We start from the raw sequence: 18,325 nt of genomic DNA, 5'->3' as shown, positions 1-18,325 counted from the left end.
GATGCCCGGATGGTTAATGTTTTACCATTCTTGTTGAAAGCTTCTTTCATATCTCCACATGCGGAGCTGGAGCTGACAGAGGGAGCTCAACCTGCTCTCCCCAGATTTGAACCAGTATAAATAAAGTTGTTGTTGTTGTTATTATTACCAGCACGATCATGGCCCATGCTAACTGGGTATATATGGGAGACTGAGACAAAATTAATAACTTTTAGAACAACAACACAAACAATCTGTGCTCTTAGATTAGCCCCAATTAGAATGCACATTCAATCAGTTGTTGAGATAGATCATTTCTGTTGATTCAATAGATAGATGGTTGGCAGTGACTGCGTTCTAATTGGGCCTCTCCATAGCCTTCTATTTGTGTAATTTATATATATATAGCACCAGAGAGCCTTTTCATCAGGCATTCACTTTCTGAACAAACCACCCAAAGGTGGCTTTGGGGTGCTCCTCAGGAGTGCAAGAAAAAAGCTCCGTCACCAACACAAATGGATAGTAAAAATATAAAGTCCATAGGAAGGAAATTTGACTGATGTTTTGCATGGCTACTTTTAATGACATGAGGCCTTCTTGGCATTTATATGCCACATTTATCAATGGTTCATGATTCAAAAGGAAGATAATTATCATTGGGCATGGTAGCAAGTGCCAGTGTTTAGCACTCTGCAAAATGCCAGTCCTGGACGTCCCGCAGGTCAAGCCCAGCCACTTCTTCGGGGCTTGTGCAAGTGATGTTGTTGTATGTGTATACGGGGACGTCCCCTTCCGTGATGGACTGTACGTACCGTGGGACCACATCGGGATGCTGCAAAGCAAAGTCCCTTAGTCCTTTCAGGGAGCAATTGCACTGCCAATGGTTGCCTTCCAACCAAAGGTGAAGGAGTGTCGGTGAAGGGCTTAGCCAACCCAAGGGGAATGTTCTCAGCGAATTGTTCCTCACATTCAAATATCCCAGTTTCGAAAAGGAGCTGAAGATATTGCTTTCCAGTGTTTCCAGACCATTGTTGGAGAGGTCGAGCCAGGAGAGGCGCTGAAGTGGGGCAAAGGCTTCAGGCGAGATTTCCAGCAACTGGTTTGAAGAAAGGAGAAGGTACTCTAAATTCTGGAGGCCTGCAAATTGATTAGGAGAGAGTCGGATCAGGCAATTGTGCCTGAGGTCCAGGTCAATGAGTTCGTGCAAGTTATTCAGGCTGTGCTCCTCGATTGTGGAAATGGTGTTGTGCCGCAAAAAGAGCCGGCGCAAGCTTGAAAGGTTGGAAAACATCAGTGGCCTGATCCTACTGAGGCAGCTGTTTTCCAGGTGAAGACTGTGGAGCTGGTTAAGACCTGTGAAAGTGAAATCTGCAAGAGTCTTAAAGCAATTTCCAGAAAGATTCATAACGGCCACCTTAGAGAGCCCAAGGAAGGCTCCCACTCGGATCTCTTCGATCTGATTGTCGTTGAGAGCAAGAACGTCCAGCTGACTGAGTTTGTCAAACCCTCTTTCCAACAAATTCCGAATCATGTTGTGTCCTAGTTGGAGCTCCTCCAAGGAGTGGAGGTCTTTAAAGATTTTGGGGCCCAGGCCCACAATGGAATTGCTGGAGAGACGCAGGACGCGCAGGCTGGAGAGGCCCAGGAACGTATCTTCAAATAAAGTGGTGAGACGGTTGTGAGAGAGATCCAGCCACCTTAGAGATTTCATACCCACAAAGGCCCGAGGGGCGATGGCATTGATCTGGTTCTGATTCAGATAGAGCTTCTGCAGCTTTTGGAGCCTGGAAAAGATATTGCCTTTGATGCCCTTGAGTGAATTCCCACTCAAGTCCAGTTCTCTCAGCTCATTGAGACTGAGGAACAGTTGATGCTGAAGATAGTGCAGTTTGTTCCCAGCCAAAACCAGCTCCCTTAGATTGGGCAGATCATGAAATACTTTGTCTGGGAGAATGACCAAGGAGTTCCATCCGAGATTCAAGTACCAGAGGTTTGAAAGCCCAGCAAATACACCTTCTTCAATTTTGCTGAACTGGTTGTTGTTGAGCCGTAGGGAAATCAAGTTCTGCAGGTGGAGGAAGATGTTGGGTGCCAACAACTTTAGCTGGTTGCGTTCGAGAAACAAGGAGTACAATGCTTCCAAGCCATGGAAGGTATGTTGCTCAATACTTGACAAATGGCTGCCCTGCAGATTGAGGAATTCCAAGCTGGAGAGGTTTCTGAAAGCAAGCGCGGACAAGGAAGTGAAATTATTGCCATCCAGCCACAACGTCTTTACTCCTCTGGGAATGTTTTCAGGCAGTTTTGTGAGTTTCTGCAGGCTGCACTGGACACTCAGCTCATCGTTCCATTCTTCATAGATACAACTGCACGGGACAGGGCATTTCTGGCTTTCGGGAGTCGTCTGTTCTCTGGCAGGTTCTCCATCGGGTTGCAGAGACCTGGCCGCCAATGCACAGATGACGGTCAGCACCAATAACACTTCTGTGAACAAACGATAAAATGATATAATGGACACACTACAAAGCTTGATAAAACACTGTCTGCATCCAGTGGAATCCTAACTAAACTTTTTTAAGGCATCTATTAATAGGAAATCCCAAGCACTACAGGCCCATGATGCTGTAGAATGGAGCATGGGCAGAGCAAACAAATGAGAGATGGCAAAAGTGGCAAAGAACTGTATTTCCTCAGGACAGGACTGTGCTGTTGGACACACCTTGCTCACACTCCCCAGCAAAGGTTGAGCTATCCCTGTTGGAAAGGTTCCTGAAGGAATATAAGAAAGATCTGTAGAAGAAAAGATGGATCATGCTGGCCATAAGGAACTGGTAGCCCACCTGATGCTTTTGAATGCCAGGCTCTATCAGGCATGGGAAGTTGTGCAAGAGTTTTTCCCACTGCAATTGTGGACATGCTGCATCCATATTTGAAGGCGAAAAAAACCTATGCATTCTGATGGAGCTTCTGCTATCACATTAAATGTAAACTAAAAGTAGAATTATGCAGTTTAAAGCAATTTTCAATGTAATGCTTTACTAATGGTGCAGAAGACCATGGCTGCATCTACACCAGGCCTGTGCAATATGTAATAGAGGCTCTGAGCCTCGGAAAGTGAGGTCACATGTAAGGTTACAGCAGAGTCACAACTGGAACCTCCCATTCCCCCTCCGAGTGTTTTACCTCTACACCAGTGGTTCTCAACCTTCCTAATGCCGCAACCCCTAGTAGAGTTCCTCATGTTGTAATGACCCCCAACCATTAAATTATTTTCATTGCTACTTCATAACTGTAATTTTTCTACTGTTATGAATTGTAATGTAAACATCGGATATGCAGGATGTATCTTCATTGACTGGACCAAATTTGGCACAAATACCTGATACGCCCAAATTTGAATACTGGTGGGGTTTGGGGGGATTGATTTTGTCATTTGGGAGTTGTAGTTGCTGGGATTTATAATTAGCCTACAATCAATGAGAATTCTGTACTCCACCAACGATGGAACTGAACCAAACATAGCACACAGAATTCCCATGACTAACATAAAATATTGGAAGTGTTTGGTGGGCATTGACATGAGTTTGGGAGTTGTAGTTCACCTCCATCCAGAGAGCACTGTGGACTCAAACAATGATAGATCTGGACCAAACTTGGCACAAATACTCAATATGCCCAAATGTGAACACTAGTGGAGTTTGGGGAAAATAGACCTTGACATTTGGGAGTTGTAGTTGCTGGGATTTATCGTTCACCTGCAATCAAAGAGCATTCTGAATCCCACCAATGATAGAATTGGGCTGAACTTCCCACACAAAACACCCATGACCAACATAAAATACTGTATTTTCTGGTGGTCTTTGGTGACCCCTCTGACGCCCCCCTCACAACCCCCCAATGGGTCTTGGCCCCCAGGTTGAGAAACAGTGCTCTACACATTTCCTTTATCCATGCACCAACATAACCTAACTAATCTGTGGCAAAGGGGGAGCCACGTCTTAGGTTGCTGGAAGTGCTAGTCTCATCTGGAAATGCAACCTGGGAAGGTGGTTAGGTTGGAATAGTAGTGGGAACTGGGGATGGCCTTTTTTCCAGACCTTTTTAAGGGAGTGGGGGTGAATCTTGGGCTCCAGGTTATGTTATGTCAAAATTTAATCTTAATTGGCCATTTTAGAAGGAAAGGGAGATGGTGAAGAAATGCCTCCATTCTCGCCTCTGTCGCTCTTCCTTTTACGTTACCTCTAGGTTGCCTCGGTTTTCTGCTCCTCATCCAGTGGCAAAACCATATCGTTAATTTCCCTTGTCTTTGGAGGAGACTTCTCCTATTTATTCAAATCTAATACTCACCTTTTTGGGCTAAATGACCTTGCCAAAAGTAGGGTGCGCATTACATTTGCGTCATAACGGTCACCTTAGTGCTGAGCCAAAGCAAAAGGGGAAGCTACACCAGGAACTCCTCTTCGAGGGACCTCATTTCTCATTTAATGGCTATAAATCAATGCTTTGTGATGCTGGGATTTGTAGTTTGATAAGGCACCAGCATAGAAGACTCAAGATCTTGCAAAACTATAGCCCCCACGACTCTATAGCATTGAACCCAAGCAGTTAAACTGGATCTATTCTGCAGCATAGCTCAGGTATGGGCAAATTTCAGCCCTCTCAGCTTAAGCGGCTGAGGGGGAAAAGGAAGGGGCCTGAGGCAGTTCCGAATTGTGGAAGTAGAAGTCCAAAACACCCGGAGGGCTGAAGCTTGCCCATGCCTGCTCTAAAGCAATCAGTTCAGCCTCCCAATGGGTCACAGTTGTCCAAAGAAGTCAATTTTCCCAGCCTTATCTTTCCTGCCAGAGGCTTTATGGGAAAGGCAAGAGCGAACCCAGAAAAAGTGCAGAAAGAGACAAATATGTTGACGCCTTGCCTTATTCGACATATCTGCCCTTTTGCAACCCGAGTACATCTGATTTGTGCCCAGGTGCAGATTTGTATCACCTAGTTCTAAAGAAATATCCCAAAAATGCACAGAAAGGCTCTTACCTTTAATCATCCTTTTTCCTCGCTCGCAAAAAAGGAAAAGAGCACGGAAAGTTGTGATCTAAATGCAACTACTCCAGGCAAATTCTGCTATGCGAATCCTCTCCCTCCCTGCATCCAAAGCGATTGCAGTGCAGCCGCAACCACCTTGACGCTTAGCCAGCTGTTTGTGTAGCTACTCTTTAACTCGTCCCTTTCGGGCAAGGAATGGGTGCCAGGTGAGGTTAAGAGGCCTCCAAGCAAGTTGTGCTCAAGCTTTCCTTGTGGGATATCCAGAGGCATTGGGTTCTTTTGGCAGACGGGATGCTGGACTAAGTAAACTAAGGTGTTTTGCTCCAGATGTTGTTGGCAAACACTTCCCCCTGTTTGCATAGACCCAAAGCATTCATGGTCACAGAGCAAGCAAGATTGCTTTTCATAGAATCATACAGTTGGAAGGAACATCCAGTCCAACCCCCTATTGCCATGCAGGAAAGGCACAATCAAAGCATCCCCAACAGATGAGCACCCAGCTTTTGCAATAATAATAACAACAACAACAAAAACAACAACAACAACAAGCACCACCCCAGGGGCCATCCAGCCCAACTCCAAGCATTCCTGACAGTTGACCTTTGCTTAAAAACCTCCAGAGATGGAGATTCCACCAATTCCAAGGCAGCGTATTCTACAATCAGAGAACTGTCACCACTAGGACCTTCTTCCTCATATTGAGCTGGAATCTCTTTTCTTGCCATTTGAATCCATGGCTCCATTGTGTCCTAAGTGTCTTCAGAAAGCGGTATGATTTCTTTCCCAATATTTATCCATGGCTCTCGTGTCACCTTCTCTCGGCTTTCTTTCTTCCAAGCCATACATCTCCAGCTCTCTCTCAGACGTTCCTCATATTAGGGCTTGGTTTCCTGTAGTTTACAAACCTTTGACTCTTTAAGTCACCCCTCTCTGGACATGTTCTAGATTGTCAATATTGTTCTAGGATTGTGAAGCCCAGAACCAGACAGAGGTTATGCCATGTGCTTTGGTCTCCTTGGTGAATGACCTCTACAGAGAGCTAGACAGGGGGAGTGTGTCCCTGCTGGTTCTCCTGGATCTCTCAGCAGCTTTTGATACCATCGACCATGGTATCCTTCTGGGTCTGCTCTCCAGAATGGGTCTTGGGGGCACTGCTCTGCAGTGGCTCCGCTCCTTCCTGGAGGATCAGACCCAGATGATGATGTTAGGGGACACTTGCTCAGACTCCTGGCCATTGACCTGTGAGGTCCCACTAAGTTCTATTATTTCCCCCATGCTCTTCAACATCTACATGAAACCACTGGGTGAGGTCATCCAGAGTTTTGGAGTTGGGTGCCATCTCTACACAGATGACATACAACTCTACTACTCCTTTCCATCCCATTCCAAGGAAGATTCCCGGATCCTGGAGCAGTGCCTGGCAGCTGTGATGGACTGGATGAGGGCCAACAAGTTGAGGCTTAGTCCAGACAAGACAGAGGTCCACCTGGTCAGTCATGAGGCTGATTGGGGTATAGGGTGGCAACCTGTGCTGGACGGGGTCACACTCCCCCTGAGGACACAGGTCCGCAGTCTGGTTGTCCTCCTGAACTCATCCTTGATGCCTGAAGCAGCCCCTATTGAAGCAGCTCCACTGGCTGCAGATAAGTTTCCGGTCCCAATTCAAAGTGCAGGTTATAATCTACTTAGCCCTACATGGTTCGGGTCCCTATCTTTGTGACTGCACCCCCCCCCCCCCCCCATGAACCTGCATGTGCTCTAAGATCTGCTGGGGAGGTCCTCCTCTGAGTCCTGCATCTGTCTCAAACGTTGTTGATGGGGACAAGGGAGAGGGCCTTCTCGATGGTGGCCCCCCAGCTCTGGAATGCCCTTTCCCAGGGAAATTATGCAAGCCCCGACACTACTATCATTCCGGAGGAACTGAAAACATGACTTTTTAGGCAAGACTTCGATAATGTCTAACCCATCAAACTGTTATTGACTATCTCACTTTAAATGTCACTTGTAAATGGGCTGCTGCTGGGATGTTTTACTTTGGTTCTATTGCCCATTTTAATAGTAGTTAATGCCATGTTGTATTGAGTATTTGATTAGGTTTTTATTTTTTGTAAGTGTGGTTTTATGTTTAATTGATGTTCTTTATTGTTATAAGTATCAATGTACTTTATTTGTATTTTATGTGTTTTATAGCACTTCTATGGCTTGTTCTGTAAGTCGCCTCGAATCCCTTCTGGGAGATGGTGGTGGAATACAAATTATTATTATTATTATTATTATTATTATTATTATTATTGGGTTATTGTGTGTTTTCCAGACTGTATGGCCATGTTCCAGCAGCATTCTCTCCTGACATTTTACCTGCATCTATGGCAGGCAACCTCAAAGGTTGTGAGGTCTTTGAAAATATATTATTATTATTATTATTATTATTATTATTATTATTATTATTATTATTATTAGAAACACAACAAGATGATTCCACAGCAGATAAGATCACTTTGCTGGCTGTTGTATTGGATCACACGTCGGATACTTCCCAAGTGTCTAGGACTGTGTAATGTATCGGCGAATAATGCATGCAGATCCCAGTAAGGTGTCCTTCTGCAGCTGGCAGATGGTAATTTTGTCAGCGCCAATTGTGTTTAAGTGCAGGCCAAGATCTTTAGACACTGCACCCAGTGTGCCGATCATCAGGGGGACCACCTTGACAGGCTTGTGCCAGAGTCTTTGCAGTTCGATCTTTAAATCCTCATATTGTGTCATCATCATCACCATCATCATTATTATTCTTCAGCATGGTCACCGTGAAATCCACACCAGTGTGAATTTCAGTTGACCACTTGAAGAAACATGGTTACAGGTAAGCAACCTTGCTTTCTTCAGCATGGTCACTGTGAAATCCACACCGTTGTGAATTTCACAGTTGACCACTCGAAGAAACATGGTTATAGGTAAGCAACCTTACTTTCTTCAGCGTGGTCACTGTGAAATCCACACCGCTGTGAATTTCACAGTTGACCACTCGAAGAAATATGGTTACAGGTAAGCAACCTTACTTTCTCTGACCAAAGCAGATGAGAGGGGGGCTATGACTTACCTTGATCTGGACTCTAGGCTCCACTTGATGCAGTATTGAATCGCATTGGCCTCTTTAGCTGCAGTATTACACTCTTGGCTCATGTTCAGCAAGTAGTCTGCTAAGAATTCTGCAATCCCTTCCATATGGACTCAAACCATGTGTCACCAATTTTATATTCACCCAAAGAAAGAGATGGTGCCTCCTCTCATATTCCCCAATGCAGTCTCAGACTGGACAAAATACTGGCAATGGGAAGGCATTTTATACCCAACAGCCCAGTTGAGAGGAAGAGGACACTGATACCAGCAGTTTATAAAAATGTCCTTACTATTCTGATGTGTTTTTACAAAACGAATAGGAACACTCCCCTCCCCACACCACTATGTAACATAATGTTTGTTCCTCCGTTATAAACATCATTTCCTAATTGTTTCTATCATAAAATCATGAGAAAAGTTTATTAAACTGCAAAAAAGTTTGTTTTTGCGGGAAGGACATCCTGCAACACATTTTGCTATAGTTTTCCAATGAATCTCTCATCATCCAGTCTCAACCCATCCAAGCCACAAAACCAAGTTTCTGGAGTAAAACAACTTCTTTCAATGTAAGGATCTCACAACTAAACAGGAAATAACCAGGAACAGAACATTTTTTTCAAATTTTGTTATTTTAAATGGACTCGATGTGCTACCACTGACTATCAACATATGAATACATAAGAAGCAGGGTAGCTTAAAATACTTTGAAACACATTGACCTTTGTCTGTTCAAACTGCTAGGACTTTCTGATTTTAGACCTTGGTCAATCAGGTCTTCCTAAGCAGCTGAAGGAGGTTAGAGCCCTCCTTTTTGTGGCTTTTATTTGTTCAGAGCTTTCCAAATATTGGTTCGACTGGAGAAAAAGGATGGCACATTCAAAGGCAATAACAAAGTCTTCAGGGAGAAAAGAAGGTGGCAGAAAGGTTTTTTTACCCCTCACCTTCACCATTTTTTTGTTTTGTTTAACTTGTCTCCCTACTCCCCGTTCGCTTTATTTCAGCCTTCTGTTCTTGGAAATTATAGATCAAAAGGGAGAAAGACACACAGAGTCTCCCAGGCGCTAAGTACATATTGACACAAGCTGTAATCAGGTGAAGCCATTAAAAAAGAACTGAGTCAGCAGAGACATTTGGCTCAATTTTAGCTCAAAATTTACTTTTCCAAGGGACATTTACTCTCCTGGGTACAACGTCTCTCGACTTTTAGGGAGACACGTTGAGAGTAAAACGTATCATGAGAACAATTGGGAGATGAATACAGCTCAAACTTGTTTACATGGCCAGTGGTTGTATCTGGAATTTGCTCCAACATAGACAAGTTCATTTGAGTGGCTCCAAAGGGAAGAAGAACATTACGAAGCTCAGGCTCTGAATGGTATTCTTCAAGAAGGATTATTTATTTATCATGTCAAAAGTGAATTGAGAATACTGTTATAGTAGGAAAAGATAGGTTTTCCTCTGACATTAAGTCCAGTCATGTCTGGGAGTTGGTGCTCATCTCCATTTCTAAGCCGAAGAGCCGGCATTGTCCGTAGACACCTCCAAGGTCATGTGGCCAGCATGACTGCATGGAGCACCGTTACCTTCCCGCCGGAGCGGTACCTACTGATGTATTCACGTTGCATGTTTTCGAACTGCTAGGTTGGCAGAAGCTGGGACTGACCAAAAGGTCGCAGGATTCGAACCTGCAACCTTTCGGTCAACAAGTTTAGCAGCTCAACGGTTTAACCCACTGTGCCACTGTATAGAAAAACGACCAACAATATTAAAAACTTGGCATGATACTAAATTTCCTTTGACCAGAAACTGGCCACTTGAAGTGCCTCTGATGTTACTGTGAGAAGGTCCTCTGTTGTACACGTGGCAGGGCTCAGACTCCATTGTAGTAAGTGGTCTGTGGTTTGCTCTTCTCTGCACTCGCATATCGCAGACTCCACTTTGTAGCCCCATTTCTTAAAATTGGCTCTGCATCTTGTAAGAGTGTGCTTGCTCCATCGACGTTTAGCACTGACACAAATTATCTTTACTTACTTACTTAGGCGATCCCTCATTGTCCGAGTATGATGGCCTTCCTAATTCTTGGAAGACGCCTGTGCGTGAGTTTTTTTTTTAATGTGTAGAGGTTGGTGCATAGCTGATCAACACACAGTCTTCACGGAGTGAGGGTCCCAACCAGTGGTGTGGTTAGCGCGACGACAATGACTTCTCATTCTGTTGCAGTCGTCTTCCCTCTTCACAGCCATTGTAACATGTACCATGTTATCTTCTGCCTGATCTGCTGTTGAGGTCTTTGGATTGTGCTCGTTCTGAAACCTCCCCTGCAGGCCTCCTGGCAGTGCATGACTCCAGTAGTTACGCCCGCAGGTTCATTGGAACACACAAGTCCCATCACCACAACAAGATGACAATCTATCGAGGGGGATGATCAGCCACTGCCAGAAGGGGCAGAGTTTCATCTATGCTGATGATTGTGCCATCACCGCTCAAGCAGGGAGCTTTGAAATGGTTGAATAGAAGCTCTCCGAAGCTTTAGGTGATCTTACTGCCTATTACAGGAAAAACCAGCTGATTCTTAATCCATCTAAAATGTGTGCTTTTCGTCTTAAGAACAGACAAGCATCTCAAGCTCTGAGGATTGCTTGGGAAGGAATCCCACTGGAGCATTGCACCACACTAAAATACCTGGGAGTCACTCTGGGCTGTGATCTAACTTATAAGAAGCATTGCTTGAATATCAAGCAAAAAGTGGGTGCTAGAAATAACATTGTACGAATGCTGACTGGCACAACCTGGGGGTCACAACCAGACACAGTGAAGATGTCTGCCCTTGCGCTAGTTTGTAGAAAATGGCAATGAAGCACCTGTTTCCAATTTTCCTTGGTGCCTACTGCACAGGACTGTGTTTACTGCAGAACATTTAAATCAAACATGCCACCTGAAGGTAAACCCAAAGCCAATCATCATTATTATGGACAAGGCAGCCTCTGCAAAACCAAATGGCATACTTTTCAGAGAAACATTTAGCAATATTTGGACCAACAGTTTGGCATTGATCTGTCAGATGTTTCTGTTTATTCAGAGTTGTCAATTGTCCAGGACAAGTATAATGCCAGCGAACGCCTCTGTTTCATTTGTACCATCAGCAACTTCCAAAAGATTTCAAAATTCTTGGAACATTAATTGGGACTTAGTTAAATACATATTGAAAAGAAAAGGTAGTACATAAACAGAAATAATAATAATAATAATAATAATTATTATTATTATTATTATTATTATTATTAATTTATACTCCACTTTGTATCTTAGGAGTTAGGACCCAAAGCCTTTTCACAACCTTAAAGGACAGAGAGTTTCATTTATGCAGACGATTGTGCCATCACTGCTCAAACAGAGCTTGAAATGGTTGAACAGAAGCTCTCTGAAGCTCTAGGTGCTATTACTACCTATTACAGGAAAAAATAGCTAATTCCTAATTTATCTAAAAACACAGATCTTAAGAACAGACAAGCATCTCGAGCTCTGAAGATTACTTGGGAAGGAATCCCCCTGGAGCATTACAGCACACCAAAATACCTGGGAGTCACTCTGGATCGTGCTCTGACTTATAAGAAGCACTGCTTGAATATCAAGCAAAAAGTGGGCACTAGAAATGACATCATACGAAAGCTGATTGGCACAACCTGGGAATCACAACCAGACACAGTGAAGACATCTGCCCTTGTGCTTTGCTACTCTGCTGCTGAATACCCAGTGTGGAATACATCTCGCCACATTAAAACAGTGAGTGTGGCTCTTAATGAGACATGCCACATTATCACAGGATGTTTACACTCTACATCACTGGAGATAGTATACTGTTTAGCCAGTATTGCAACACCTGACATCCATCAGGAAGTAGCACCCTGTAATGAAAGGACCAAGGCATTGACATCTCTGGCCCATCCTCTGTGCAGATATCAGCCAGCAAGCCAGTGCCTTGAATCAAGAAATAACTTCCTAAGGTCTACAGAGATACTCGCAGGAACACCTCAGCAAGCGAGAGTCCAAAAGTGGCAGGAAAAAAAACCTGGAACCTCAATCAGTGGCAGATGCCGGATGACAAACTCCATCCCCTCAGGCACACAGAAGACTGGGTGACTTGGAAGGAACTGAACAGACTGCGCTCTGGAACCTCGAGATGCAGAGCGAATAATCAGAAATGGGGCTACAAAGTGAAGTTCAAAACATGTAAGTGTGGAGAAGAGCTATCCACTTACTACAATGCAGCCTGAGCCCTGCCACATGCACAATGGAGAAACTTTTCACAGCCACACCAGAGGCATGCTAAGTGGCCAGCTTCTGCTCAAAGGAAATTTAGCATAATGCCAAGTTTTTAAACTTCATTTGTGTTTTAAAAAATACATTATAATTTACCCTTAAATTCCTTCTGACACGATAAATAAATAAAATAAACAAAGAACACTATACAATGTAAAAACCTACAAAAATAGAATTATCCGATTAGAATTAAATATGAACAAGTTAAAGTCACATCAATATGAGTAAGGATAAAATTGTTAAAAAGTTTTTTAACAGTTTTTTTAAAAAACAGACTTCACCCCCTTTCTCTTTCTTGAAATCTTTCTGTTTTCCAACTGGAATAAAAAGGTTTTAGTGCCCAATGCCTGAAAATGCAAACATACAGAAATGAGGGTGCGGCTGATAACTTAAGCATTACATAAAATATTGTACCATTTTTAATCAACGAACCTCCAAGACGGTCCATCATTGAAACATCAAAACATAGCTGTTTTGTGGTCATGCATTCATGAAATCAATAGATGGGCACCATTGTTCTATAAAAGTGTAATGATTTACTGACAGATGTGTTTGCTCACGTTATCGGACAGGTTTCCTAGAAGCTGAAGATTCCAGATATTCCTCCACTTCCTGGTTTTCCAATATCTAGCCATTTCCATCTAAGCAGCTGTGATGCAAACCAGGCTTCTGGTCTCAAATGCATTTTTTGTCTGTGACTAGAATCAGAGCTGTTTGTGATTATTAATTAACACCATCTGTTACAAAATGTTCACATGCACATAGTTAAAAACCAGATGCAGGATTGGTCTCCAACCTACATGTTGTAACCTAGGGTGCATTCGGTTATTGCACTCTGAAGCAGGTTTAGAAGCCTGTCATTTGTAAGTTTCAGCAACTTTGATGTGAAGCCCCCGGTGGCGCAGTGGGTTAAACCCGTGCCAGCAGGACTGAAGACCGACAGGTCGCAGGTTTGAATCCGGGGAGAGGCAGATGAGCTCCCTCTATCAGCTCCAGCTCCTCATGCGGGGACATGAGAGAAGCCTCCCACAAGGATGATAAAACATCAAATCATCCAGGCATTCCCTGGGCAACGTCCTTGCAGACGGCCAATTCTCTCACAACAGAAGCGACTTGCAGTTTCTCAGGTCGCTCCTGACACGACAAAAAAAAAAAACCCAACAACTTTGATTTCGTCCTTGAGAATTGAGGGTTGGCTCAAAAATGTTATTGTGTGAACCAATATATAGACAGAATGTAGTTCTGATGCCAGAAGTACTGTATTTACTTAAATCTAACACTCTTATTTTGGCTAAATCACCTAGTCAAAATTCAGGTTTGTATCATAAAGTCACCTCAGTGCTGAGCCAAAGCCAAAGGGGAGGCTGCTTGAGGAGCTCCTCTTTGAAGGCCACCACCTCTCATTTAATGACCAGGGTTCAATGCTATGCAATGCTGGGATTTGTAGTTTGATAAGGCATCAGCCTCTTTTGGCAGACACGGCTCAAGATGCTGCAAAATTACAGCCCTGATGAGTCATAGCATTGAACCAGAGTGGATTCAATCTACAGCATTGATGCACCCCAAGGTTTTCCTTTCCATTGCTGGAAGCTTTGGTGCTCGAACACTTTTGTTTTTAAAATAGTAATTCTAAGCAGAAAGCAACTGTAATGTCCCAATGACAAAGAATGCATTACATGCGTCAACAATTTTTTTTTGGTTCCAAGTTTTGAAAGTTGTGTTGCGAATTAGATTTGATCATGCATGAGTCTCGAAAAATATATGGATCCTTTCAAATCTGGCTTCAGACTGGGTCATGGAACAGAAGCAGCTTTGATCGCTTTGATGATCTACATGGAGAGATTGACAAGGGGAGTGTGATCCTATTAACTCTCCTGGTTCTCTCTGCAGCTTTCATAGAATCATAGAATCAAAGAGTTGGAAGAGACCTCATGGGCCATCCAGTCCAACCCCCTGCCAAGAAGCAGGAATATTGCATTCAAATCACCCCTGACAGATGGCCATCCAGCCTCTGCTTAAAAGCTTCCAAAGAAGGAGCCTCCACCACACTCCGGGGCAGAGAGTTCCACTGCTGAACGGCTCTCACAGTCAGGAAATTCTTCCTAATGTTCAGATGGAATCTCCTCTCTTGTAGTTTGAAGCCATTGTTCCGCGTCCTAGTCTCCAAGGAAGCAGAAAACAAGCTTGCTCCCTCATCCCTGTGGCTTCCTCTCACATATTTATACATGGCTATCATATCTCCTCTCAGCCTTCTCTTCTTCAGGCTAAACATGCCCAGTTCCCTAAGCCGTTCCTCATAGGGCTTGTTCTCCAGACCCTTGATCATTTTAGTTGCCCTCCTCTGGACACATTCCAGCTTGTCAATATCTCTCTTGAATTGTGGTGCCCAGAATTGGACACAATATTCCAGATGTGGTCTAACCAAAGCAGAATAGAGGGGTAGCATTACTTCCTTAGATCTAGACACTATGCTCCTATTGATGCAGGCCAAAATCCCATTGGCTTTTTTTGCTGCCACATCACATTGTTGGCTCATGTTTAACTTGTTGTCCACGAGGACTCCAAGATCTTTTTCACACGTACTGCTCTCGAGCCAGGCGTCCCCCATTCTGTATCTTTGCATTTCATTTTTTCTGCCAAAGTGGAGTATCTTGCATTTGTCACTGTTGAACTTCATTTTGTTCGTTTTGGCCCATCTCTCTAATCTGTCAAGATCGTTTTGAATTCTGCTCCTGTCCTCTGGACTATTGGCTATCCCTCCCAATTTGGTGTCGTCTGCAAACTTGATGATCATGCCTTCTAGCCCTTCATCTAAGTCATTAATAAAGATGTTGAACAGGACCGGGCCCAGGACGGAACCCTGCGGCACTCCACTTGTCACTTCTTTCCAAGATGAAGAGGAAGCATTAGTGAGCACTCTCTGTGTTCGTCCACTTAACCAATTACAGATCCACCTCACCGTAGTTTTGCCTAGCCCACATTGGACTAGTTTCCTTGCCAGAAGGTCATGGGGGACCTTGTCGAAGGCCTTACTGAAATCCAGGTACGCCACATCCACGGCATTCCCCGCATCTACCCAGCTTGTAGCTCTATCGAAGAAAGAGATCAGATTAGTCTGGCATGACTTGTTTTTGATAAATCCATGTTGACTATTAGCGATGACTGCATTTGTTTCTAAGTGTTTGCAGACCGCTTCCTTAACAATCTTTTCCAGAATCTTGCCCGGTATCGACGTGAGGCTGACCGGACGGTAGTTGTTTGGATCATCCTTTTTTCCCTTCTTGAAGATTGGGACCACATTGGCCCTCCTCCAATCTGCTGGAACTTCTCCCGTTCTCCAAGAACTCTCAAAGATGGTTGCCAATGGTTCCGAAATGACTTCCGCTAGTTCCTTCAATACTCTGGGGTGTAGTTGATCTGGCCCTGGGGACTTGAACTCATTAAGAGCGGCCAGGTATTCCTGGACGACTTCTTTCCCAATTTGGAGTTGGATGTCCTCCAATCCCTCATCCACTCCATCTTGCTGAGGTTGAAGACTCTCTTTTTGTGAGAAGACCGAGGCAAAGAAGGCATTAAGTAGTTCTGCCTTTTCCCTATCCCCTGTCAGCATTGCCCCATCTTCTCCGCGAAGAGGTCCTATCGCCTCCTTGTTTTTCCTTTTTCTACTGACATAAGAATAGAAGCCCTTTTTATTGTTTTTAATGTCCCTGGCAAGCCTGAGCTCGTTTTGTGCTTTAGCCTTGCGGACCTTTTCCCTACAGGTGTTGGCTATTTGTTTGAATTCTTCTTTGGTGATTTCCCCCTTTTTCCACTTCTTGTGCATGTCTCTTTTGTGTCTTAGCACAGTTAGAAGTTCTTTGGACATCCATTCTGGTTTCTTTGCACTTGTCCTATTTTTTCTCTTTGTTGGCACGGTTTGCAATTGCGTCTTGAGTATTTCACTCTTGAGAAATTCCCATCCATCCGTAACTCCCTTGTCTTTTAGTATCTGTGTCCACTGAATGCTGCTCAGTGTTTCCTTCAATTTTTGGAAATCAGCTCTCCTAAAGTCCAAAATGCGGGTTTCACTTGTCTTAGTTTCGGCCTTCCTTTGTACCTCAAATTGCAGGAGCACATGGTCACTTGCCCCTAAGGATCCCACCACTTTGACCGCATCGATCAGGTCCTCCGCATTTGTTAGGATGAGATCAAGAGTAGCCAATCCCCTTGTTGCCTCTTCTACCTTCTGGACCATGAAATTGTCTGCAAGGCAAGCGAGGAATTTGTTGGACCTTGTACTCTTGGCCGAGTTTGTTTTCCAGCAAATATCGGGATAGTTGAAATCGCCCATGACTACTACATCTCTTTTCTGTGCCTGTTTGGTCAACTGTTGGCAGAAGACTTCATCAAGTTCTTCCTCCTGGCTTGGGGGTCTGTAGTAGACACCTACAACGACATCTTTATGAGTCCCAGTTCCCTTGATTCTTATCCAGATGATTTCAAGCTGGTTTCCCAGATTGCTGTCTTGAATCTCTTCTGCAGCATAAGAGGTTTTGACATATAAGGCTACTCCGCCTCCTCTCCCCTTTGCTCGGTTTCTGTGAAAGAGGTTATACCCCTCGATATCTACATTCCAGCGATAGGAGTCATCCCACCAGGTTTCAGTGATCCCTATGATATCATATTTGTGGTGTTGTGCTAAAAGTTGGAGTTCGTCTTGTTTATTTCCCATGCTCTGTGCATTAGTGTAAAGACATGTGAGCCCCTGGGATCTTCCCTTGAGCTGTTTAATTGGGATTATTGTGCTTTTGGTACTTGGTCCTTGTTGTGTTTGTGCAGCCCTCCGTTTAGCCTTCTGGCGATTCCCAGACATTATGGGTAAAGTAGTGTTCGCAAGGCTGTTGTCCCCCTCCCCCGGTGGACCTAGTTTAAAGTGCGTCTAATGAGGTTTGCGAGTCTGTGAGCAAAAAGGTGTTTTCCTACTTGTGTGAGATGCACCCCATCCCTTGCCAGTAGGCCATCCTCCTGGAAAAGCAGGCCATGGTCGAGGAAGCCAAAGCGTTCCTCCTGACACCATTTTCTAAGCCAGTCATTGACCTGTACTATTTTTCTGGCTCTTGTGGGTCCGTGTCTTACAACAGGGAGGAGGGATGAAAAGACCACCTGTACATTACATTCTTTTAGCTTTGCTCCTAGAGCTCGAAAATCATTTGTGATCTTTTGAAACGTATGCCTTGCAGTATCATTGGTTCCTACATGAATCAACATGAGGGGAGGACGGTGATAGGGCTTGAGGAGCCTGGTGAGCCTCTGAGTGATATGGTGTATTTTTGCCCCCGGTAGGCAGCATATTTCTCGAGCCATCCCATCCGGTCTGGAAATGACAGCTTCCGTTCCTCTAAGGAGGGAGTCGCCTACTACCAAGACCTGTTTACTTTCAGGAATAACAGGGCCCCTTTTGTGCAATGTAGTGTGTAGGTCTCCAGAAAAGTGATCCTGTTGGTGTGAATTGTGTAGGTGAAAAGTGTTGTCCTCCTCCTCGACATCCCCGGTGCATTCGTCAAGGACAATCCATTGAGATTCGTCCAAGAGCCTATGGTTCTCCTGTATGTGTTCCTGTTGCTCCTGGTCTATGGTTGGGGATGGTACACCTGCAGGATTGTGCAAGTGTGAATGTTGTGAAGTGTTGTCCCAGTCAGGGCTATCCCCCGCACACTGATCAAGGATGAGCCACTGATCAGTATCTAAGCCATTCTGGTCTTCCCCAATATGTTGTGTTTCTTGGTCAGGTGCTAGTTGTGTGAGAATTTGGAATCTATTGTGTAACTGCAGCTGAGCGTAAGTATTCTGAGGAGGCTTCCGGGTCCTATGTGTCCTTCTAAGGGTGACA

At 44.3% G+C, this 18,325-nt stretch overlaps 1 protein-coding gene across 1 annotated transcript; it reads right to left on the bottom strand.

The window, feature by feature from the left end:
- Nucleotides 1-661: 661 nt before the first annotated feature.
- Nucleotides 662-5,114, bottom strand: IGFALS (insulin like growth factor binding protein acid labile subunit). The gene is made up of 2 exons (XM_060786353.2): nucleotides 5,011-5,114; nucleotides 662-2,463 (listed from the first exon to the last, which is right to left on the bottom strand). The coding sequence occupies exons 1-2, from the start codon at nucleotides 5,018-5,020 to the stop codon at nucleotides 662-664; spliced, it is 1,812 nt and encodes a 603-aa protein (XP_060642336.2). The 5' UTR covers nucleotides 5,021-5,114.
- Nucleotides 5,115-18,325: the final 13,211 nt, after the last annotated feature.

The sequence above is a fragment of the Anolis sagrei genome, chromosome X (genome assembly GCF_037176765.1).
Source record: "Anolis sagrei isolate rAnoSag1 chromosome X, rAnoSag1.mat, whole genome shotgun sequence".
Lineage (NCBI taxonomy): Eukaryota > Metazoa > Chordata > Lepidosauria > Squamata > Dactyloidae > Anolis > Anolis sagrei.
The sequence above is the reverse complement of the archived record's forward strand: the minus strand, read 5'-3'. Positions and strand labels throughout refer to the sequence as shown.